General features: G+C 46.2%; 1 protein-coding gene across 13 annotated transcripts in view; it reads right to left on the reverse strand.

Moving 5' to 3' along the window:
* The window catches only part of LOC139264375 (ubiquitin thioesterase otulin-like), a 138,310-nt gene that overhangs the window by 52,433 nt on the left and 59,954 nt on the right, over positions 1 to 25,923 (reverse strand). For all 13 annotated transcript variants that reach the window (XR_011593332.1, XM_070880732.1, XM_070880729.1 and 10 more), the window contains 3 exons: positions 21,618 to 21,887; positions 18,748 to 18,827; positions 3,340 to 3,440 (listed from right to left, as the gene is read on the reverse strand). Coding sequence is in view for 12 of the 13 variants with exons in the window: in XM_070880732.1 (XP_070736833.1) it covers positions 3,340 to 3,440; positions 18,748 to 18,827; positions 21,618 to 21,887 (451 nt within the window). In the remaining variant the exon portion in view is untranslated. The remainder of the gene's footprint in view (positions 1 to 3,339; positions 3,441 to 18,747; positions 18,828 to 21,617; positions 21,888 to 25,923) is intronic.

Here is a 25,923-nt window from a genome sequence, read left to right on the forward strand (position 1 = left end):
TCGACTTTAGCCAACTCTGCCCTCATCCCACTGTTGTCCCCTTTGTTTCAGCATAGTACGCTCGTTTCTGACACAACTTCCTCACCCTCAATCTGTATTACAACTTCAACTATACTGTGATCACTCATTCCGAGAGGATCTTTTACGAGGAGATCGTTTATTATTCCTGTCTCATTACACAGGACCTTGCTCCCTTATAGGTTCTGTTACATACTGTTCGAAGAAACAATCCCGTATGCATTCTATGAATTCCTCCTCCAGGCTACCCCGTGCGATTTGAGTTAACCAATCGATATGTAGGTTAAAATCCCCCATGACTACTGCCGTTCCTTTTTCACATGCCTCCATTATTCCCTTGATTATTGCCCACCCCACTGTGAAATTATTTGGGGGCCTATAAACTACGCCCACCAGTGACTTTTTCCCCTTACTATCTCTAATCTTCACCCACAATGATTCAACATTTTGTTCATTAGAGCCAATATCGTCTCTCACAACTGCCCTGATATCATCCTTTATTAACAGAGCGACCCCACCTCCTTTCCCTCATTGTTTATCTTTCCGAATCGTCAGATACCCCTGTATGTTTAATTCCCAGTCTTGGCCACCCTGCAACCATATTTCTGAAATGGCCACCAAATCATACCCATTTGTAATGATTTGTGCCGTCAACTCATTTACTTTATTTCGAATGCTGCGTGTGTTTAGGTAGAGTGTTTTAATACTAGTTTTTAAACCGTGATTTTTAGTTTTGACCCCTCCTGCAGCCCCTTTATTTTCAGTGGCCCGTTTTGTTTTTTGCCTTGGGTTTCTCTGCCCTCCACTTTTACTCATCTCCTTTCTGTCTTTTGCTTTTGTTTCCCTCTGTCTCCCTGCATTGGTTCCCATCCCCCTGCCATATTAGTTTAACTCCTCCCCAACAGCACTAGCAAACACTCCCCCTCGGACATTGGTTCCGGTCCTGCCCAGGTGCAGACTGTCCGGTTTGTACTGGTCCCACCTCCCCCAGAACCGGTTCCAATGCCCCAGGAATTTGAATCCCTCCCTGCTGCACCACTGCTCAAGCCACGTATTCATCTGCGCTATCCTGCGATTCCTACTCTGACTTGCACGTGGCACTGGTAGCAATCCCGAGATTACTACTTTTGAGGTCCTACTTTTTAAATTTAGCTCCTAGCTCCTTAAATTCGTCTCGTAGGACCTCATCCCTTTTTTTTTTAAAACCTACGTCGTTGGTACCAATGTGCACCACAACAACTGGCTGTTCTCCCTCCCTTTTTAGAATGTCCTGCACCCGCTCCGAGACATCCTTGACCCTTGCACCAGGGAGGCAACATACCATCCTGGAGTCTCGGTTGCGGCCGCAGAAATGCCTATCTATTCCCCTTACAATTGAATCCCCCATCACTATCGCTCTCCCAATTTTTTTCCTGCCCTCCTGTGCAACAGAGCCAGCCATGGTGCCATGAACTTGGCTGCTGCTGCCCTCCCCTAATGAGTCATCCCCCTCAACAGTCCTCAAAGGAGTGTATCTGTTTTGCAGGGGGATGACCGCAGGGGACCCCTGCACTACCTTCCTTGCACTGCTCTTCCTGCTGGTCTTCCATTCCCTAGCTGGCTGTGGACCCTTCACCTGCGGTAAGACCAACTCGCTACACCTGCTACTCACGTCATTCTCAACATCGTGGATGCTCCAGAGTGAATCCACCCTCAGCTCCAATTCCGCAACGCGGTCCGTCAGGAGCTGGAGGTGGATACATTTCCCACACATGTAGTTGTCAGGGACACCGGAAGTGTCCCCGAGTTCCCACATGGTGCAGGAGGAGCATATCACTTGACCAAGCTCTCCTGCCATGACTTAACCCTTAGATACCCTTAAATTGGCAACACTGTTATCAGGTTACTTACTGATATAAAAAAGAAAAAGAAACACTACTCACCAATCACCAGCCAATCACTTACCCCCTTGGCTGTGACATCACCTTTCTGTTTCTTTCTACTTCTTTTTCGCCTTCTCTCCCCGCTGCAGCTGTACCGGCTGGCCTCTCCTCCGCTGCTGGGCCTTTATAGGCCTCACCAACACCACGCACTCCCGCCTCTCGCTGCCGCTGGGCCTTTATAGGCCTCACCAGCGCCACGCACTCCCGCCTCTCGAACTGCCGCCGCCTCTCGCTGCCGCTGGGCCTTTATAGGCCTCACCAACGCCACGCACTCCCGCCTCTCTGAAAGATGACGCCTCTGACAGTGCAGCAATCCCTCAGTACTGCACTGAAGTGTCAGCCTAGATTTTGTGCTCAAGTCTCGAGTGGGACTTGAACCCACATCCTTCTGACTCAGAGGCGAGGGTGCTACCAACTGAGTCACAGCTGACAAAAGCAAGAGACTAAATTAAGTTGAAAGACTGGAACAACTTGGGCTGGTCAGCTTCAAAAAGGTAACTTCACAACAGAAGCTGTTTTGTTCAGGGAGGGACAATAAATAGTGCAAATAGGAGCTGGAACTTACAAAACAGACAGATTAAGTGAGTGGACAAAACTATTGCAAATGGAGTTCAATGTGGGCAAGTGCGAGGAGCCAAGCAAGACAAATCAGAGTATCTTCTAAATGGTGAGAAACAACAACTTGTATTTATATAGTGCCTTTAACTTAGTAAAACGACCCAAGGAGCTTCACAGGAGCGTTATCTAACAAAATTTCACACCGAATCACACAAGGATATATTAGGGCAGAAGAGGTAGCGTTTAAGGAGCATCTTAAAAGGAGGAAAATGAGGTCGAGAGCGAGAGGTTTGGGCGGGGGAGGGGTGAATTACAGAGTTTAAGGCAGAGTTATGCTTTTGTTGTATAGAGCCTTGGTCAGACCCCATCTAGAGTACTGCATTCAGGATTGGGCACCACACCTTATGATGGATATATTGACCTTGGAGGGGGTGCAGTGCAGATTCACCAGAATGATACTGGGGCTTAGAGTTACTTTATGAGGACAGGTTACATAAATATGGCTTGTATTTCCTGGAAAATAGAAGATTGAGGGGTGGTGTGATCGAGGTGCTTAAAATGTAAAAAAAAAAAAACAGGTGCCACAATCCCAGAATACAAATTAAAATACCAATATAAAAGCATGCCTTTATGCAGCAACTTATGTAAAAACATTTCAAAATGCTTCCCGCATAATGAATTACTTTTTAATTCCAATTTGTTATTATGTAGTATTTGTGCAAGGAAGCAAGCCCTTTGTATCTTACATGGACCTCAGCACACATTAAAATACAGGAACAAAATGAATAAAAACAATTAACTTAAGAACAAAGTTTAAAACATCAGAAGTTAAGCTATCTACCTTGTTCATCAGCTGTGCTTTTGCTGTGTTTCCTTTCCACTCTCTGGTACAATATTCCAAAATGGCCATACCAGGTTCAATAGTGGATCTTTCTATAGCAGCTGCATATGGAACATTAAGCCAAATATAAAAGAAAGTCAAATTTTGCAAAATACATGAACAGTTCAAACGAACACTAAATGTGATCATTTTAGGTATCAAGAACCAGTATCAAGATATAATGTACATTAGATATACAGATTATACATATATGGATGAATAGTTCAAGTCCTCCTCCTGGACTTGAGCACTTAATCTAGGATGACACCTTAGTGCAGTGCTTCTTTGCTACATTACAACAGTGACTACACTTCAAAAAGTACTTCATTGGCTGTGGGACATCTAATGGTCGTGAAATGCACTATGTAAATGCAAGTCTTTCCTTTGTTGGAGGTGCCATTGTTTGGCTGATAGAAATGTTTCTATCTACCTGTTGATGGATGCACGGTTAAACTGAATCTCTATCTACCTGTTACTGGATGCAAGAGCAGAGCATTCTCTCCATTGTCCTCGCCAACATTCACCCCTAAACCAATATAAATTAACTGGTCTGTTCTGACAAAAGGTCATTGACCTGAAACGTTAACTGCTTTCTCTCCAGATGCTGCACGACTTGGAGATTTCCAGCATTTTCTGTTTTTATTCCAGATTCCAGCATCCGCAGTATTTTGCTTTTAAATCAACTGGTCATCTCATTGCCATGCACAAATTTGTATACAGCAACCAAACAGTGGCTATACTTAAGGAGCAATTGATTGTATGTTAAGCACTTTGAGAAATCCTAAAGACAAGAAATGCACAAGAAAGAAGCATTTTTTTCTTTATTATTAACCCCTCAATGGAGACTTATTTGATCAAAATACTCAACTTTTACTTGAGAGGTATGTGCTTACCACAAAGATCTAAAGCACCAATCTTTTGTGCTGGTGATGGCAATCAGATCTCCAATGGCCGAACAAAAAATTAAGTGAATCAAATCCCAAGGGCCCCCATTATCATAGATTTCAGTGTCAAGCCAATTTTTATCATGGAATGAACTAAAAAGTGAAGCAGCACACTGGGCACAACAAAGGCTATGGGCCCTGACAACATCTTGACCGTAGTGCTGAAGACCCAAGCACCAGAACTAGCTGCTTCCTTTAGTCAAGCTATTCCAGTTTATTATGCTGATGTCTACCCAAAAATGTGAAAAATTGCCCAGGTATCCACAAGCAAGACAAATCTAACCTGATCAATTACCACCCTAGTAACCTCCTCCCGTTCATCGGCAAAGTGATGGCAGCTTCCATCAAGTGACACTAACTCAATGAGGTCGTGACTTAACATTCACCCCTCCATCTTCGGCGTACTCTCTACAGGATGTTCTGCAGCAATTCACCACATGTATTTTGACAGCACCTCACCACTGAGACCTCTTGCACTTCACAGCTGATTCAAGAGGATTAGTTGTCTATTTTTCCATAGCTACGTCAGGACAGGAGTTAAATTTTGCTATCATAATGACAGTAGACGGTACTGTGATTAGTCAATGGTGCATGCCAGACGGGAGTGAAGTAACCTGGTCACCCCCAGAAAGTGCCAATGGCTTCAGGCAGATGAACGCCTGGAGGAGGGTAGTGGATCCCTTGATGGAGAAATGGCATCAAAAGGCAGATGATCTAACCTTCAATTAGCTAATGGCACCCACACCTGCAAGCGCAAGTATTACTCTCAGTCATTTAGCAGCAGTTTACCTCTGAAGTACATAACAGCAATTTCTAGGCTAATGTTACACAAAGGTTTGAAAAAGAACTAGACAGACTTTTCTCACCATTTATTTTCTCCCTACACCCCTCATTAAGACACTGACTCCTTACTAGTGGTATTTTTGCTACTGACCCCACTCCTATGGTAATTATTCATGAGGGAACCTTGGAAAGTGTTAGCAAGATATTTAATTGTGGCCAGGTTACAGGTGGTCATAATTGAACCCAATCTGTTGTCCACACATGCACTCCAGCAAATGCAACTGGAACTAACATTTGCCCATCTTCTACCAGGGCAACTATAGCACCTCTATGTCCTGGCTGAGATGAGCAAACTGCAGTCAGACTGGGAGTGAGCAAGCCTCTAATCGTCTTTATACAAGAACATAGCACAAGAATTAGGAGCAGTAGGCCATACGGCCCCTTGAGCCTACTCCGCCATTCAATAAGATCATGGCTGATCATAGACCTCAGGGCCCATATTCAGCTCGGCAGGGGGGGGGGGGGGGGGGGGGGATTTGAGCGGTGTGCACTTCCGCCGGAAATGGCGCAGTGAAGTCGCTGTAAAAGAGACTTTCCAGCGGAGAGCTCTGCAGCGTGCGGGCCGCTGAAAAGCAGCAAGGACAAAGATTCTCAGCTGCCAAAAGGTAAGCCTTTTCCCAGTGGTGCCCCCACGAGGTATTCGAGTCGGTGCTTGAAATTGACACCGCTGGAGTGTTGCCGCGATCGGGGCCCTTTGGTAGGGAAATAGTTTTATTAATTTTAGTATTTAAGATTACAGTATCCACTGTATTTATCTTTTAATAGTTTTATTAATTATTTTGGCTCCATTCAACCTGCTGAATGCTGCTTAGAGGTTTGCACATACTTTTGTATAACTTTCAGGTCTGACTCTTTAGTGGAGGCCTGTGGGCTGCAGAGACATGCTTGGCAGGGCTCACCCTGAGAATGGGAGGAGTGATGGGAGGGTGACATCTGGTACACCTGGTCAGAAGCAGGGCAGCATGCAGGAGAAGCACCGTGCAGACAGGCAGCAGGCAAGGGAGGAAGCAGCCATGATTAGTTCATTCTGCGCCAGCCCAGTGTGCCCGCCGTCTTCACCAGCCCGAATTAGGATTGCGGTTGGCTGCTTGGGGACAAGGGATATCCCCTGTCCACTTGGCTGCTCACTCCTCTGCGGAACCCTAGGACAGTGCCAGAGCATGCATACAATGATGTTGTAGCCAATTTAAGTTTATCTCGGGGTTAAGTCATGGCAGGAGAGCTCGGACTTGTGTTATGCTCCTCCTGTTCCATATGGGAAGTCAGGGACGCTTCCAGTGTCCCTGACGACTACATGTGCAGGAAGCGTATCCGCCTCCAGCTCCTGACGGACCGCACTGTGGAACTGGAGCTGCGGGTGGATTCACTCTGGAGCATGCACGATGCTGAGAATGACGTGAATAGCACGTTTAGTGAGTTGGTCTTACCGCAGGTAAAGGGTCCACAGCCAGATAAGGAATGGAAGACCAACAGGAAGAGCAGTGCAAGGATCCCCTGCGGTCATCCCCCTGCAAAACAGATGCACCGCTTTGGGTACTGTTGAGGGGGATGACTCATTAGGGGAGAGCAGCAGCCGCCAAGTTCACGGCACCATGGCTGGCTCTGCTGCACAGGAGGGCAGGAAAGAGAGTAGGAGAACGATAGTGATAGGGAATTCAATTGTAAAGGGAATAGATAGGCGTTTCTGCGGCCGCAACCGAGACTCCAGGATGGTATGTTGCCTCCCTGGTGCAAGGGTCAAGGATGTCTCAGAGCGGGTGCAGGACATTCTGAAAAGGGAGGGTTAACAGCCAGTTGTCGTGGTACATATAGGTACCAACGATATAGGTAAAAAAAACAGGATGAGGTCCTGCGAGATAAATTAAAAAGTAGTACCTCAAAAGTAGTAATCTCAGGATTGCTACCAGTGCCACGTGCTAGTCAGAATAGGAATCGCAGGATAGCTCAGATGAATATGTGGCTTGAGCAGTGGTGCAAAAGGGAGGGATTAAAGTTCCTGGGGCATTGGAACCGGTTCTGGGGGAGATGGGACCAGTACAAACCGGACGGTCTGCACCTGGGCAGGACCGGAACCAGGGGCAGTGTTTGCTAGTGCTGTTGGGGAGGAGTTAAACTAATATGGCAGGGGGATGGGAACCTATGCAGGGAGACAGAGGGAAATAAAATGGAGTCAGAAGCAAAAGCTAGAAAGGAGAATAGTAATAGTGGAGGGCAGAGAAAGCCAAGGCAAAAAACAAAAAGGGCCACATTACACCAAAATTCTAAAGGGGAAAAGTGTGTTAGAAAGACAAGCCTGAAGGCTCTGTGCCTCAACGCGAGGAGTATTTGGAATAAGGTGGATGAATTAACTGCGCAGATAGCAGTTAATGGGTATGATGTCATTGGCATCACAGAGACATGGCTCCAGGGTGACCAAGGCTGGGAACTCAACATCCAAGGGTATTCGGCATTTAGGAAGTATAGACAGAAAGGAAAAGGAGGCGGGGTGGCGTTGCTGGTTAAAGAGGAAATTAATGCAATAGTAAGGAGGAACATTAGCCTGGATGATGTGGAATCGGTATGGGTGGAGCTGCGGAATTCAAAAGGGCAGAAAACGCTTGTGGGAGTTGTGTACAGACTACCAAACAATAGTAGTGAGGTTGGGGACAGCATCAAACAAGAAATAAGGGATGTGTGCAATAAAGGTACAGCAGTTATCATGGGCGACTTTAATCTACATACAGATTGGGCTAACCAAACTGGTAGCAATGCGGTGGAGGAGGATTCCTGGAGTGTATTAGGGATGGTTTTCTAGACCAATATGTCGAGGAACCAACTAGAGAGCTGGCCATCCTAGACTGGGTGATGTGTAATGAGAAGGGACTAATTAGCAATCTTGTTGTGCAAGGCCCCTTGGGGAAGAGTGACCATAATATGGTAGAATTCTTTATTAAGATGGAGAGTGACACGGTTAATTCGGAAACTAGGGTACTGAACTCAAGGAAAGGTAACTTCGAAGGTATGAGGTGTGACTTGGCTAGAATAGACTGGCAAAGGATACGTAAAGGGTTGACGGTGGATAAGAAATGGCAAACATTTAAAGATCACATGGATGAACTTCAGCAATTGTACATCCCTGTCTGGAGTAAAAATAAAACTGGGAAAGTGGCTCAACCACGGCTAACAAGGGAAATTAGGAATAGCGTTGAAGCCAAGGAAGAGGCATATAAATTGGCTAGAAAAAGCAACAAATCTGAGGACTGGGACAAATTTAGAATTCAACAGAGGAAGACGAAGGGTTTAATTAAGAGGGGGAAAATAGAGTACGAGAGGAAGCTTGCAGGGAACATAAAAACTGACTGCAAAAGCTTCTATAAGAGAAGAGAAAAAGATTAGTGAAGACAAACATAGGTCCCTTGCAGTCAGATTCAGGTGAACTTATAATGGGGAATAAAGAAATGGCAGACCAATTGAACAAATACTTTGTTTCTGCCTTCACAAAGGAAGACACAAGTAACCTTCCGATTGTACTAGGGGACAGTAGATCTAGTGAGAAGGAGGAACTGAAGGATATCCTTATTAGGCAGGAAATTGTGTTAGGGAAATTGATGGGATTGAAGGCCGATAAATCCCCAGGGCCTGAGAGTCTGCATCCCAGAGTACTTAAGGGAGTGGCCCTAGAAATAGTGGATGCATTGGTGATCATTTTCCAACAGTCACTCGACTCTGGATCAGTTCCTATGGACTGGAGGGTAGCTAATGTAACACCACTTTTTAAAAAAAGGAGGGAGAGAGAAAACGGGTAATTATAGACTGGTTAGCCTGACATCAGTAGTGGGGAAAATGTTGGAATCAATCATTAAGGATTAAATAGCAGCGCATTTGGAAAGCAGTGACAGGATCGCACCAAATCACATGGATTTATGAAAGGGAAATCATGCTTGACGAATCTTCTGGAATTTTGTGAGGATGTAACTAGTAGAGTCGACAAGGGAGAACCAGTGGATATGGTGTATTTGGACTTTTAAAAGGCTTTTGACAAGGTCCCACACAAGAGATTGGTGTGCAAAATCAAAGCACATGGTATTGGGGGTAATGTACTGACATGGATAGAGAACTGGTTGGCAGACAGGAAGCAGAGAGCCGGGGTAAACGGGTCCTTTTCAGAATGGCAGGCAGTGACGAGTGGAGTGCTGCAGGGCTCAGCGCTGGGAACACCAGCTCTTTACATATACATTAACGATTTAGATGAAGGAATTGAGTGTAATGTCTCCAAGTTTGCGGATGACACTAAACTGGGTGGCGGTGTGAGCTGTGAGGACGCCGCCAAGAGACTGCAGGGTGACTTGGACAGGTTAGATGAGTGGGAAAATGCATGACAGATGCAGTATAAATGTGGATAAATGTGAGGTTATCCATCTTGGGGACAAAAACACAAAGGTAGAATATCATCTGGATGGCGGCAGATTAGAAAAAGGGGAGGTGCAATGAGACCTGGGTGTCATGGTTCATCAGTCACTGAAAGTGGGCATGCAGGTATAGCAGGCGGTGAAGGCGGCAAATGGTATGTTGGCCTTCATAGCTAGGGGATTTGAGTATAGGAGCAGGGAGATCTTACTGCAGTTGTACAGGGCCTTCGTGTGGCCTCACCTGGAATATGTGTACAGTTTTGGTCTCCTAATCTGAGGATGGACTTTCTTGCTATTGAGGGAGTGCAGCGAAGGTTCACCAGACTGATTCCAGGGATGAGTCATATGAGGAGAGACTGGATTAACTGGGCTTTTATTCACTGGAGTTTAGAAGGATGAGAGGGGATCTCATAGAAACGTATAAGATTCTGACGGGACTGGACAGTTAGATGCGGGAAGAATGTTCCCGACATTGGGAAAGTCCAGAACCAGGGGACATAGTCTTAGGATAAGGGGTAGGCCATTTAGGACTGAGATGAGGAGAAACTTCTTCACTCAGAGAGTTGTTAACCTATGGAATTCCCTGCCGCAGAGAGTAGTTGATGGCAGTTCATGAATATATTCAAGAGGGAGTTAGATATGGCCCTTACGGCTAAGGGGATCAAGGGGTATGGAGAGAAAGCAGGAAAGGGGTACTGAGGGAATGATCTTATTGAATGGTGGTGCAGGCTTGAAGGGCCGAATGGCCTACTCCTGCACCTATTTTCTATGCTCATTGTGCCACCAGGTGCATCATCGAGTAGAATCCTTAAGCAGAGATTCCGGTGTCTGGACCACTCTGGTGGCACACTGCAGTACTCTCCTCAATGGGTCTCCATAATAGTCATGTTCTGCTGCATGTTATACAACTTAGCCATCATGAGGGGATAGCCGCTGGAGTACTACCTGAGGAGGTGGTGGTGGTGCAGGAGGAGGATTCCCATCGCCCCAGAGCGAAGAGGCTCGACCTATCGGCACCCTGGAAGGGCCAGGTACAGGCTGGCCAGCACCTTTCTGGGTAGATGCGTCCTCACATATATGGAGGTGCCAGACACCTCCCCTGCAACCTCCCTCCGTGCATTATGTACTGCCTGTCAGGTCTCCCCACGTCAGGAAACAGTATTCTTCTGTCCTCCACACCGTCCATCAGTGTCTCCAATTCCATATCAGTAAACCTGGGACTCTCCTTGTACCTCTTACACCAGCCATCCCTCCATACTCCTTCCCACCCCCGCCCCTCCCTCAGGGCCTTGCTGCAAACCCTGGCCTTTAAAAAGACCAGAGGGCAGCTGGCTCATTAGAAACCCTTACCTGCATGCTGAATTTCTCAGTGGTGATAACGCTCAAATTAAGACAGCCACACCACTGAAAAATTCACTTTGGAAGGGTTCATTAGCGCTGGAACCTATTTGTTCACTTTTGGAGCTGTATATGAGGTGGCCCAACCACAAAAACATTTTGGCGCTAATGGCCACAAAAAGGTGGGGGGAGCATCAGCTTTCCAGCGGTACTGACCTTTGGACCCCTCAACTCCACTTTCCTGCCTGATCTCCATATTCCTTGATTCCCCTAGTCTCCAAAAATCTATCTATCTCAACCTTGAATATATTCAAACACTCAGCATCCACAGCCCACTGGGGCAGAGAATTCCAAAGATTCACAACCCTGATTGAAGAAATTCCTTCTCATCTCGGTTCTAAATGGCCTACCCCTTATCCTGAGACTGTGCCCCTAGTTCTAAACATTCCAGCCAAGGGAAACAACCTCTCAGCATCTACCCTATCAATCCTCTTCAGAATCTTGGCTCAGCTGCTCACTAGATAAACCATTTAAGCCATTGGAGGATCCCAGAGCAAGACGTTTGCCACATTTAAACTGTAAAAAGAAAAAAATCCCAAATGAAAGCACCTCCTGGTAAAGTTACCACCCAGTTGTGGTCTGGATAGCTTCATTTTGAAATGAAGGTTATTTTGTCTACCCAGCTAGGCATTAAGAGAAGATGGATACGTATTTGACTGAATTACCACAAGCAAATCAAATCAGGCCAATGTACTGATACAGGCCTGATTCTAGTACGGGTAGATTGCACAATGTTATTCAGTATAAAACTGTCAAGCATCATACCATTATTCAGATAACCATCTTTTGTCTTTGCAATAGCAAGAGTGGGGGTGAAGAAGAAATCTGAGGTGCTCATCCATAACTCTGGAGTACTGGCATTGTCTCCTGTATATTACAGCACTACTGCTAAAGTCAGGGCTGCGATCAGCAGTGCTCTAATGGAGCACAAGACTGTGGAAATACTCAGGTGGCATTAGATATCTTGCAACGGCAACTGCAGTCACAGCTTCTTAAAATTAGATATTTTAAGCTTTGGAAAGTTATATATCTAACAGCAAAATCTTTATAGCATAGTATCAGATTAATACATATTGGAGAAAAGTGGCAAATAGAATTTAATCCGGAGAAGTGCGAGGTAATGCAATTGAGGGCGGCGAACAAGGCAAGGGAATACACAATAAATGGTTGGAAACCAAGAAGTGTAGAAGAAAAGAGGGACATTGGAGTGCATGTCCACAGATCCCTGAAGGTAGCAGGACAGGTAGATAAAGTAGTTAAGAAAGCATAAGGGATACGTTCCTTTATTAGCCGAGACATAGAACACAAGAGCAGGGAGGTTATGCTTGAACTGTATAAAACACTAGTTGGGCCACAGCTAAAGTACTGCATGCAGTTCTGGTCACGCGAGTACAGGAAAGATGTGATTGCACTAGAGAGGGGAAAGAGGAGATTTGTGAGGATGTTGCCAGGACTGGAGAATTTTAGCTATGAGGACAGATTGGATAGGCTGGGGTTGTTTTCTTTGGAACAGAGGAGGCTGAGGGAAGACTTGATTGAGGTGTATAAAAGGACTTATTTCCCCCAGGAGAGGCGTCAGTAACCAGGAGGCATAGATTCGGCCGGTCAGGCTCCAGGGCTGGCAACTAACCGGCCAAAGGGACTCCGGGACCGGCCCAGGACAACAGAGGAAACTAGCCGAAACTACTGCTCAACACACCCAGCTTGGGCTTAGGCCCTCAGCGGCATCCAGGCCTCTCCCCGGTGATGTTCGGGCTCCCTTCGGGGAAGACTGGGTCTCTACTTCCCCGCGGTGCTCTGGGTGTGGCCTGGCCAGGGCTTTGTACAGCTGCAGAGGGCTGACAGCGCCTATGGAGCATTGCCAAGGGAGTAACCTACGACGGAGTTGCATCTTAAACTTTTAAATCAACTTGAGAAACTTTTTAAACAATTTGGGAAAACTTTTAAACTTTTAAACAACCTGGAGAAATTTTTTTGTTAAAAGAACCTCTGGAGAAACTTTTAAATAACTCTGGAAAACTTTTTTTTTTTAAACTTTGGAAGTAGCTTTTAAAACATCCCTTGGAACCCCAGTGTACAACTGACCTTCCTAATGCCGGTCCCCAACCAAGCCTCGGGCCACCTACCATCAAGGTTGCTACTCAGCGCCGAGCTTGCGGCCAACACCTCATCGTAGGCAACTAGGCTCATACAGCAGTGCCTGGTCTCCAGTCGTCTTGGACCCCCTTCCCACTGGACCAAGACCTTGCTCAGCTAAGCCCGTGTGGTTGCCGGTATGCAATGGTCACCCCTTGTTAAAAGAACTCGCGCACAGGCATCTTCCACTTCGTTAACATGAAGTTCGGGACCTAGAACGTCAGGACCTTCATGGACAACTCCAACAGCGACAGGCCGGAACGCCGCACCGCCATAGCTGCCCGGGAACTTAAGACGCTTTGACATTGACATCGCCACCCTAAGCGAGACCCGGTGGGCAAGGAAAGGCAAGCACAAGGAACCAGGTGGAGGTTACACCTTTTTCTGGAACGGAAAAGCAGAGGAAGAACGGCACCTTCACGGAGTCGACTTCGCCATCAAAAATGAGCTGGTCGACCACCTCAAAGACTCCCCTTGCGGGGTTAACGAACACCCCATGACTCTTCAACTCACCTTATCCCGGAACCAATGCGCCACAGTCATCAGTGCATACGCCCCAACACTCGATGCAATGGATGAGACCAAAGAGGGTTTTCATTCCAACCTCGAAACATCCCTGTCCCGTGTCCCCGTGAGCGACACATTGATCCTCCTAGGTGGCTTCAATGCCAGGGTCAGCAAAGCCACAGTCCTCTGGGGAGGCGTGATTGGCAGAGAGGGGGTAGGGAAAGCCAACTCAAGCGGTATCCAACTCCAGACAAAATGTCTAGAACATGAACTCATCACCAACACCCTGTTCTGCCAGAGGGACAAATACAAGGCATCGTGGCAACACCCTCGCTCCAAACACTGGCACCTGCTCAACTATGTCATTGTCCGAGCCAGGGATCACAAGGACGATCACATCACCCGCGCCATGACAGGAGCTGACGACTGCTGGACGGACCACCGCCTAATCCGATCCATCATAGCCCCAAAACAGAGGGGACAGCAGAAGCAGTGCTGCAAAAAAATGCTGGGGCACTTAACGACCCAGCTAAGAGAGCCCTATACAGCCAGCGCCTCACAGCTAACCTGGCGTGACTTGATGACCCTGAGATGCAGAATCCCCACAGTGCTTGGTCTGCCCTCCAGGTCTCCATAACCAGTGCCTGTAAAGAGACATTTGGTCACTCAACCAGAAAACACCAGGACTGGTTTGATGAGAATGATCAGGGAGATCCAAGAACTAATAGATCGCAAGCGCAGAGCATTTCTGAGCCGCAAGCAACAACCCAACTCGGGAGCAGCAAAGCAACATTACAGGCGGCTCAAGGCCATCAAAAAACCCGGGACTTAAAGAACAGGTAATGGATGGAGAAAGCACAGGAGATACAACAACTGGCCAACAGCCACGATATGAGAGAATTCTTCAATCAAGGCCATCTACGGTCCAAACTCCCAAGGCCCCACCCCACTGCTGGCCAAGAATGGGGAAACACTCATCAAGGACACCAGGGTGTCAGGGCCCGCTGAAGTGAGCACTTCGAAGATCTCCTCAATCGAGACTCTGCCTGACTCGAGTGTTCCCGACTCCATCCCGCAGCATGCGACCCGCCACCACCTCAGGTGAAACCCTAACGTTGCATGAGGTAGGAAAAGCTATAAAACAGCTCAAGAACTAGGTGGCTACGGGAGCGGATGGAATTCCTGCTGAAGCGCTAAAGTATGGTGGAGAGGCGCTGTTGGCGCGGATACATGACCTCATCTCTCTCCTCTGGAGGGAGGAGAGCATGCCGGGAGATCTCAGAGATGCAGTGATCGTGACCATCTTTAAAAAAGGGGACAAGTCCGACTACGGCAAGTACAGGGGAATCTCCCTGTTATCAGCCACTGGGAAAAGTTGTCGCTAGAGTTCTTTTCAACCGTCTTCTCCGTGGCTGAGGAGCTCCTCCCGGAGTCACAGTGTGGATTTCGGCCCCTACGGGGCACAACGGACATATCTTTGCAGCGTGACAGCTGCAGGAAAAATGCAGGGAGCAGAGCCAGCTCTTATACATGGCCTTTTTCCAACCTTGCAAAGGCTTTTGACACTGTCAACTGCAAGGGTCTATGGAGCGTCCTCCTCCGTTTTGGATGCCCTCAAAAGTTTGTCAGCATTCTTCACCTGCTTCACGACGACATGCAGGCCGTGATCCTTACCAACGGATCCATTACAGACCCAATTCACATCCGGACCAGGGTCAAACAGGGCTGCGTCTTCGCCCCAACCCTCTTCTCAATCTTCCTCGCCGCCATGCTCCACCTCAGTCAACAAGCTCCCCGCTGGAGTGGAACTAAACTACAGAACCAGTGGGAAGCTGTTCAACCTTCGCAGTCTCCAAGCCAGGTCCAAGACCACCCCGTTACATCTTTGGATGCACTGATAATGACTCCACGAGGCAATGTGTTGTACTGGAACTGTAATGACCGTAGTCTTTTATTGATAACTCCAGAGTGAGGATCACACCTGGTGGCCTGCCTTTTATACTAGGCCAGGCACACCTGTACAAGTAACTTGCAAGTCTCCCACTGCGGTGCCCTCTGGTGGCACACCTTGTAATAGTACAAGCAGTAACTATGTCGGATACATAACACACCCCAACCTCTGTCGTTGAGCTACAGTAGGCGAACGATGCTTGCGTCTGCGCACATTCGGAGGCTGAACTCCAGGATATAGTCAACGTATTAGAACATAAAAACATAAGAAATAGGAGCAGGAGTAGGCCATAAGGCTGATCTGATCATGGACTCGGCTCCATTTCCCTGCCCGCTTCCCATAACCCTTTATCGCTTAAGAAACTGTCTATTTCGGTCTTAAATGTCCCAGCTTCCACAGCTCTGAGGCAGCGAATTCCATAGATTCACAACCCTCAGAAGAAATTTCTCCTCATCTCAGTTCTAAATGGGCGGCCCCTAATCCTAAGATCATGCTCTCTAGTTCTAGTCTCCCCCCACCAGTGGAAACATCCTCTCTGTATCCATCTTGTCAAACCCCCTCAATCTTATACATTTCTATAAGATCATCTCTCATGAATTCCAATGAGTAGAGGCCCAACCTACTCAACCTTTCCTCATAAATCAATCCACTCATCCCGGGATCAACCTAGTGAACCTTCTCTGAACTGCCTCCACAGCAAGTATATCTTTTCGTAAATATGGAAAGCAAAACTGCACGCAGTATTCCAGGTTTGGCCTTACCAATACCCTGTACAGCTGTAACAAGACTTCCCTGCTTCTATACTCCATCCCCTTTGCAATAAAGGCCAAGATTCCATTGGTCTTCCTGATTACTTGTTGTACCTGCATACTATCCTTTTGTGTTTCACTGAGGCATACGAAAGCATGGGCCTTACGCTAAACATCTGTAAGACAAAGGTCCTCCACCAGCCTGTCCTCGCCGCACAGCACTGCCCCCCAGTCACCAAGATCCATGGCGCGGCCCTCGACAATATACCTCGTGAGCCTCTTCTCAACAAAAGCAGACATTGATGCGGAGATTCAACACCACCTCCAGTGCAGCCTGAAGACCAGGCCCTCAAATCTACCACCAAACTCATGGTCTACAGGGTTGTAGTAATATCTGCCCTCCTGTATGGCTCAGAGGCATGGACGATGTACAGAAGACACCTCAAGTCACTGGAGATACATCGCCAATGACGTCTCCGCAAGATCCTACAAAGTCCATGGGAGGACAGGCGCACCAACATCAGTGTCCTCGTCCAGGCCAACATCCCCAGCATTGAAGCACTTACCACACTCGATCAGCTTCGCTGGGCAGGTCATAAAGTTCGCACGCCAGACATGAGACTCCCAAAGCAAGTGCTCCTTCACGGCAAATGAGCCAAAGGTGGGCAGTGGAAACGCTACAAGGAAACCCTCAAAGCCTCCCTGAAAAAGTGCGACATCACCGCTATGGGAGTCCCTGGCCATAGACCGCCCTAAGTGGAGAAAGTGCATCCGGGAGGACGTTGAGCACTTCGAGTCTCAACGCTGAGTGAGTGCAGAAATCAAGCGCAGGCAGCGGAAAGAGCGTGCGGCAAACCAATCCCACCCACCCCTTCCCTCAACAACTATCTGTCCCGCCTGTGACAGGGTCTGTGGCTCTCATACTGGACTGTTCAGCCACCAAAGAACTCACTTCAGGAGTGGAAGCAAGTTTTCCTCGATTCCGAGGGACTGCCTATTATGATGATGATAGATTTAAAATGGTAGTCGGATTAGTGGAGCGTTGAGGTGAACTTTTTTTCACCCAGAGGGTGGTGGGAGTCTGGAATTCACTGCCTGAAAGGGTGGGAGAGACAGAAACCCTCATTGGATTTAAAAGGCACTCGGATGTGCACTTGAAGTGTCGTAACCTACAGGGCTACGGACCAAGAGCTGGAAAGTGGGATTAGGCTGGATAGTTCTTTTTCAGCCGGCACAGACACTGAGCCGAATAGCGTCTTTTGTGCTGTAAATTTTTCATCACTCTGACTATATTTTGTTACAAATCTTAAAAAAGGGGTAGAAACCATATATGCACAAAACTTCATCTCGCTCTAATAGGAGCTTGCTTGTCGATACAGTTTATGTAGTCAGTGCATGTACAACACGCTTGGGCTCAATTTTCCCCAGTGATTTGAGCCATATTTTGGATCAGGCTGCTTTTTTTGGCCCAAGTTTAAAAAAAAAGTTTCCCCAATTAATTTGCACTATCAGTTCGTTACGGTTTTTTTTTTTAGGTAAGTTTTTTTTTCAGCCAAAGAGGGCGTAACCAGCCACCTGCGCCAATTCTGGCCATTTATGCAAGTTTGGCCAGCTGAGAATTACTCCAGTTCTGCTTACGCCAGCGTATGCGGCCTCTGCAGAAAAACCTTCTGGAGAGTTAAATAAATCAGCGCAGGTAAGTGCAGCAGATGCCCGGACAGCAGCAGCAGGAAAGGTAAGAGAGGTGGGGGGAGGGAGAGGCCACTCGGCCTGGGCAGGGGAGACCGGAAGGCCACCTGGCCTGGGCTAGGGGCTGGGGTGCAGACCAGCAAGGCACTTGGGGCTGGGGGAGCTGGAGCAGCACTGGCAAGGGGTCGGGGTGGGCTAGGCAGGCAGACCGGCAAGCCCTTCGGCCAGGGCTCGGGGCGGGGGAGCGTGACTGGTTTTAATAATTGGAGGCAAGTTGCTGCAATATATTTTTGTATGTTTTTAAGTTCATGCAATGTGTTTTAATGTGTTTTTAAATTGATGCAATGTGTTTTAATGTGTTGGGAGCTAGCTGTATGTTTTACTTTGCAGCCTCAACTCACATTGTGTCCCCGATTACCATGGCAACCCGATCTTTTTGGCGCAGATCAAGGCTCCACCCCCAAAACTAAAGGACAGGTTAGACCATGCCAAAATGAAGAAATCCAACGAGGAAACTGAATATTTTTTTTTGCCGTACTTGGGCCCCCAAAAAACGGGCGTAACTCTCCAAGTACACCGAAAAAAGCTTTGGGGAAAATTTAGCATAGCTCTTTTAATGTCAGTTTTATTTTACACTCAGAAGTCCAACTCCATAACCAAAAGTGATGGTTTTGGGTTCCTGCTGACATATTTGGTGTGAAGGTGAGGAAGTCAATAGCAAGAGAGATGTATGGGGGGTAGGCTGGGAGTGGAAAGAAGATTACCTGCAAGCTGGTTTTCAGATAGCAGTCTTTGAGATTTTTCTTTTTCTATCTCATCTTCATCACGGTACAGATCTTCCTCTCTGCAAGAGAAAGATGATAAAATAATTTGTGTTATAAAATTAGTGGCTTTTCAGCACCATAGTTTAAAGATACATAAATAAATAAGCAGATTCACTCATTTGTTCCCATCCCCTCCCTTTTTGGGCTCAATTTTCCCCAGTGATTTGTGCCATTTATTTGGTGCATGCCACTTTTTTGGGCCTATGATAAAACATACAAGTTTCCCCAATCAATGTGCACCAGCGTTAATTCAGTTAGTTACGATTTTTTTAGGTTCGTTTTTTTTTATTCAAAGTAGCCTGCCACCCCCACCAATTCTGGCCATTTGGACAAGTTTGGTCAGCTCCGATTTACTCCAATTCTTCTTAGGCCGGCGTATGTGGCCTCTGTAGAAAAACCTTCTAGCGAGTTAAGAAAATCAGCGCAGATAAGTAAACCAGTGCAGCAGATGCCCGGACAGCAGCAGCAAGAGAGGCAAGAGAGAGTGGAGTGGGGGGAAGCCTTTCGGGCATAATTAGGAGTGGGTATCGTGCAGGAGGAGGCCATTCGGCCAGGGATAGGTGCGGGGACCGGGAGGGGATACTTTAATAATTTAACAGCAGTAAGTTGCTGCAATGTTTAATGTGCTTGTGTACGTTGCTGCGAGATGGCTGTATGTTTCACTTTCAAGCCTCAGCCTGCATTGTGTCCCCGGTTACCGTGGCAACCCAATCTTTTTGCCGCAGATCTTGAACTCCACTCCCAAAACCAGACAACAGGCTAGGCGGCACCAAAATGAAGAATTCAAATGGGGAAACTTAGATGATTTTTTTTTTGGTGTACTTGGGCCCCCAAAAAACAGGCGTAACTCTTCAAGTACGGCAAAAAACAGTTTTGTGGAAAATTGAGCCCTCTGTTTCTAATGTTACAGATGGTGTCAAACACGAGTAAGCAAACCAGCAGGGGTCTCTGAAGAAATGATAATTCTACAGAAAACACTGCATTAGAAACTGAGACACAATGCAGCTTTCATAAGCTACAGCTACAAATACTTACTGTGCATCAAAAGACAAGTTTTTCAAACTGGTTATTCCAAAAACACATGGTGAAAGAAAAAACATCCCATGGCTTTAAGCATATTTAGCCGATTACTGAAATGATCAAAGATTACTCAAATTATCAAAGAAAAATCTTCACCAAAAAGTACTATTAATTGGCAGTGGTTATGTTACTGGACAAGTAATTCAGAGGCCTGGACTAATAATCCGGAAACAAGAGTTCAAATCCCACCACAGCAGCTGGGGAAATTTAAATTCAGTTAATTAAATAAATCTGGAATTAAAAAGCTAATATTTGTAATGACAACCAAATGATCGTCAGAAAAACCCAACTGGTTCCCTAATGTCCTTTAGGGAAGGAAATCTGCCCTCCTTACCTATATGTGACTCCAAGCCCACAGCAATGTGGTTGACTCTTAACTGCCCTTTGAAATGGCCTAGCAAGCCACTCCGTTTTGTTGTACTACCATGACAAAAGTCAACACTGTGGGAGTACCTTCATTACATGGACTGCAGCAGCTTACCACCATCTTCAAGGGCAATTTGGAATGGCCAATAAATGCCAGCCTTGCCAGCGAATAAATAAAAAAATTGAGATTTAATTTTTATTTCCTGCCTTTTGTACTCAGTTTCTCCAGCTCCAACTTTAAAATACAGCGCTGTTTACAGGTCAACAAAATGAAACAAGTGACAAAATGAATATCTAAATTAGTGCATTAGAGTTGCAAGAATAGCAAGTGCCAGAGACTCAACATGTAATGCATCTAATTATGTTAGCAGCTCATCAGTACCTGATGTGCTGGTGGAGTAGTTGTTAACACAGGTCGGAGGCATTCCTGGAGGGTTGATCACGTGATGTTCTGACCACATGACATCTAACCACGTGACATTGGATCATATGACATCAGATCACATGACTTCTACAAATATTATTAGATTTACTTTATAAAAAGGTTGATTCCCCTGCAGTTGAGAATCTTTGTCGTTTCGCTTCAGCAGCTGTTGTGTGAAAAGTTCCAAGAATCAGGAGACCGAGAGCAGGTGAAGATGGGAAAATGAGGGCGGGGAGAGGAGGGACCTGTTCTCTCCATCTCTCCTCCCAAGCCCAGTCTCCAGCTCTGTACCCCAGCCTCCAATCCCCAACTCTCTCCACCTCCCCATCCACACCATGTTAAACGGACTTGGTACATTGAAGGCTGCCCATAGTTTGTAATTTGGAGTGTGTCCATGGTTTCAAGGTGCAGTTGCTTGGGACTGCCAAAATGTGTCCGTTTTTTAGGATGTCTGTTTGTACAAATTTCATTGTACCAGCATACCCATTGGCAGCCAAGACAGCAATATTCCAAAGTTGGAATAAAGATAAGTCACGAGCCTTGATCACTGGATGTCAGGTGGCATTCTACTGCACTGCGAGTAGAAAACCTTTACATATGAAGCCTAGGGTTAACTGTAAACATCCAGAGTGAACACATAAGTTCAATTTTCAGAGTGATGTTTTCTCCCTTCCTCTCCTGGCTGCACAGATAGACTCATTGCAGAACTCCTTTGGTATGACCAGGGAACTTACAAATGTTACCATCATGCTAATGTAGAATTTAGACTCTTAATCAAGTTTTTTCTGCTTTATAAATTTCATTGTTCTACTGTAAACAAAGTGTATATTGAACTTTGTATTTTGTTATTTGAAAAACTGCCCTCATTTGGAGTCAATTTAGAATATTTCCAGCTTTGTATGCCGGCAAATGGGGCTGTACACTATTCTTTGCAACATACCCATCAATGCATTCATGATTGCAGCCCTTCACATTTGCATCAGTTTCTTTAGCAACAGCTGGTTCACAAATGATTTTTTCGTTGAAGAGGTTTTCTTGCAGTTCTGGTTCTTCAGTCACTTTCACACTTGTATCAACAGAGTCTTCACTTGGCTGGCAATTCTCTATTTCTTCCATTCCACAATCAGTTTGGTTATTTTGTAATTTTTTGGCTCTCTCTTCATCCTCATGCAAGACCATCTCTGTCCGACCATGCGCCCCTTCATGATCACTGTTAAAATAAAAGGCCAATCAAGGATTTCTAGAACCCGTTAAAGAAATTACAAGAATAGCAACTAAGCTTATGACCATTTGGTTTGAAATTGTGACTCAGGCTCGCTCCCATCATCAATAAACATACTACATTAGTTGAGTTTATGAACAGCTAGATGAGCATCGTGCAATAAAGTATTTCTCATAAAAACAAGCAGACACTTCACATCTCACTACATGATTCAAAAAGACAAATCAAAAAAAAAAATTTAGTCTAATGTTTTCTCTCTAAAGTGTGGCGATGTTCTTCTGTCATTATTTTTCTTCTAAAGCAAAAAGCACTAGCAGCTAGACCCAGTAAATTCTATGGCTAGGCAGGAGGAGGTAAAACAGCAGCGTTGCTGGGTGGCAGAGGGAAGACAAGATAAAAGAAAAAAGATAATCCATGGTATTAAATCCTATTCAGCAGATTAAACATCAGAGAAATTGGCCAGGATTGCGCCAGTTTTACCGCCATTTTTTCGCAGTGTGTTTTCTCACGCTAAAATTTTGTCATTTTCCAATATTGGCCAGCGGTTTACAGCCGGCAGTAAAGAATACCATCCGCCTTTGTTTTGGACTGTTTTTGTGATGTCACTCGGCGTCAGAACGTTCAAATATCGTCGTTTCTGAAAAATTGGCCAATACCGTCATTTTTCAAGTCGGTGGAAAAAGACGGCCAAAAATAATGCAATTCTTACCAGGTCGGATTCACGATGAAACCGGCGCCTTCTTGAAAAACAGAGCTTCAGTTCAGTGAATGAAAGCATTTGGAGGGAAGGCTGCATTTTACACTGAGCATTTTGAGAGTTTATACTTCATTTTTAAGGACATTTAAGGACATTAAAAAGAATGGGGCCATTTGTTGCTGGCTGCTTTTTCTATGGTGCAGAGACCTGGAAGACGACTTATTCAACAGCATTATCAGCGTAATCAAAGAGCTCACAGAATTATGGGGAGGAGGCCTTACACCCCACGAGTTTTCAGGGAACAGCGCTCATACCTGCACATGTCTGAGGCACAGTACATTCGAAGGCAGCGCTTTCGAAAAGAGGTGGTCACAGAGATATGCCAGTTCATAAAGGCAGACATGCAGCCTACAAGTGTGAGTAGGACTGCTCTGCCCATCAAGGTGAAGGTGACTGCAGCACTCGCCTTCTATGCTTCCGGCTCCTTTCAGGCATCAACAGGGAATATATGCTCCATCTCGCAGTTCGCTGCATTTGCCAGGTGACTACTGCACTATATGCACGCAGAAAGGACTTCATAAACTTACCAATGACCATGGAGGCACAGAATGAGGGGGCTTTAGGCTTTGCACAAATTGCTGGCTTCTTGAAGGTACAGGCTGCCACTGACTGTACACACATCGCCCTGCGAGCACGTTTTGAGGATCCAGAGGTTTACCGAAACCGAAAAGGATTCCACTTGCTGAATATACAGATTGTCTGTGACCATACTCAGTGCATCATGGCAGTAAATGCACAATTTCCATGGAGCATCCATGATGCTAAGGGAAGGGAAGGGAAGGGAAGGGAAGGGAAGGGAAGGGAAGGGAAGGGAAGGGAAGGGAAGGGAAGGGAAGGGAAGGATTTCCCCCTGTTACTCTGCAAATGAGACACTGCCCAAATTTGGTTCAGGTGAAAAAATAAATTTAAATTTATTAAACATTTGTACATTAATGAAACTTTGTAAACGTTAATTTAGTAACCAATAAAATTTTTGAATGTTTAAAGTTTACATTTCCAAAGTTTTAACATTCAAAACAACAAAAGAACAAAACAACCCCTGCGCCAAACATCCATCAGCTGCAGCCACCTTCACCACTCACCCCCCACCTCCCCATTGTTGCCCTTACTCACACCCCTACCTACAGTGGTCCCAAGACATTTATTAGCAGCGCGGACAGGGCGCTGCTGCTGTTGGGGGACAGACGTAAGAGACGCCATTCGAAGCCCTGGAGAGGCTGGGGCTGTGGAAGGCCCGGCTTCTGAGTGGTGAGCCTGTTGCTCAACCTCACCACTCACTGGTTTTGTCAGTCTGGGTGGTATGACACTGGGGACTGGAGTGCCATGAGTCGAGACCGTCAATTGCTGCTCGGCATCGACAGCCTCGGTGTTCTCCCGCGTTGCAGCTACTAGCTGTGTCATGCCCTCCCTTATGTCCGCAGATAGTGCTGCAATGTTTCCAGACATCCCACCCATGACCTCGAGGAGCAGTCGGCTGAACTGGAAGCTCGCCAGACAGTCCCACCAAATCCATTTGCTGGTTTGCCTTTCGGCAGAGCAGCTTTGCCGACTCAGCCTCCGCACAAACGGCATACGGGCTTATGCCCTAGGTGTGCTTTGCTGCAACCCACTGAGACCCGGGATCTCGGATGCTGGATAGCCATGGAATGCAACGGTGTCCTCCTCCGACGAACTGCTGCCTGCAGCTGAAGTAGTTAGTGCCTGCGTGGGTTCACCCACTCCCACGAGAATTTGTTCCTCCTCCTGCGGTGGTTCCTCAGCAGGGCTGAGGTCGGTGGCCTCGACCATGGCATCCATTGAGCTGGGGGTTTCCTTTGCTGCATTTGATGACTCAGAATCTACATCTGCAAAATAGAAAACAACAGATGACTGGTTAGCAGCAGGGGAGGGGGCAGGGTGACATCAGTAGACTCACATAGAACTGGCTCATTTGAAGGACCACCACTACTGCATTACATGTTGACGATTGACAGTACATCGCATAAACCGAAGCCTAGCCCACAGACAGTACATCGCATATCCTGAGGGACCATGTCCAATTTCTTAAATTATGTGACATGTTGGTATCGTTAGGCTTAGTGTTGCATCTTATTTGCCATGAATGATCGTCACACATTATAAAGACTGCTTTTTGACATCTTAAAAGATGTTTCTGCACTTCGATGTTTTCCTACTAAACCATGTGCATCAGTGCCAGGGCCATTAAACAGGAGGTCTGTATTAAATGCACACAGTACTTTGATGACTATCTATGTGTGCCACAAGAGCAGAAGGACCCTCTGTTAAAAATTTGTATTGTCATCTTTGCAGGGAAAGTTGGCTCACAACCGCCGAGAACAGCAGAAAACAGGCGGCGGTCCAGCAAAACTGATCCCTGATGCCTAGCCCACAGACAGTACATAACATTGAGCCAACCCAGACTGTGTATTTTGCAGGACTTACCCTCACTCTCCAACGTGGGGTCAGCACCCCCACGGGTAGTCGATCTCTGCGAGGCACCCATCAAACCTGACATGCAACTTTTAAGGTGGGTAAGTGGGATCACACAGATAGTCATCAAAGCATTTATACCATACTGTGTTCATTTTTTGACACTATTTCGGCGCTAGAAAGAGACGTTAAACGTGATTAGCGCCATAAAAACGGTGCTAGCGCTATTTGGACAATTTCTAGTGTTCAGGATGCTGGGAATATTGATCGAGTGAATCAATTTCAAATGTTGCAACCCCTGCTTCTTGCTACACATTCATATTTATCCTGAACTGCCCCATTGGGTCAACTAATCCAGACAGACTAGTGTCCATCGCAATAACTATTTGCAAATTTTTGTATCACATTTCCATTTGGTCATCGACATTTCATGGATACAAAATTTCAGCAAAATCACAACTGAACAGGTATGGAATACATCAAATCAAGTAAGAACTAAAACTACCAATAATAGAGTTTAAGAGGAAATAACAAAGGCTCTGACCATCATTTTCCAATCCTCTCTGGTTACAGGTGTAGTGCCAGAGGACTGGAAGACTGATATGTTGTACATTTTTTTAAAAAAGGAGAAAGGGATAGACCGAGTAATTACATGCCAGCCAGCCTAACTTCAGTGGTGGGAAAATTACTGGCAAAAATTGAGGGACCGGATGAATATTCATTTAGAAAGACATGGATTAAAAGGACAGTCAGCATGGATTTGTTAAGGGAAAGTGGTGTCTGACTAACTTAATTGAATTTTTTGAGGAGGAAACAAGGAAGGTCGATGAGGGTAGT

This window comes from Pristiophorus japonicus, chromosome 5 (assembly GCF_044704955.1).
Source record: "Pristiophorus japonicus isolate sPriJap1 chromosome 5, sPriJap1.hap1, whole genome shotgun sequence".
NCBI lineage: Eukaryota > Metazoa > Chordata > Chondrichthyes > Pristiophoridae > Pristiophorus > Pristiophorus japonicus.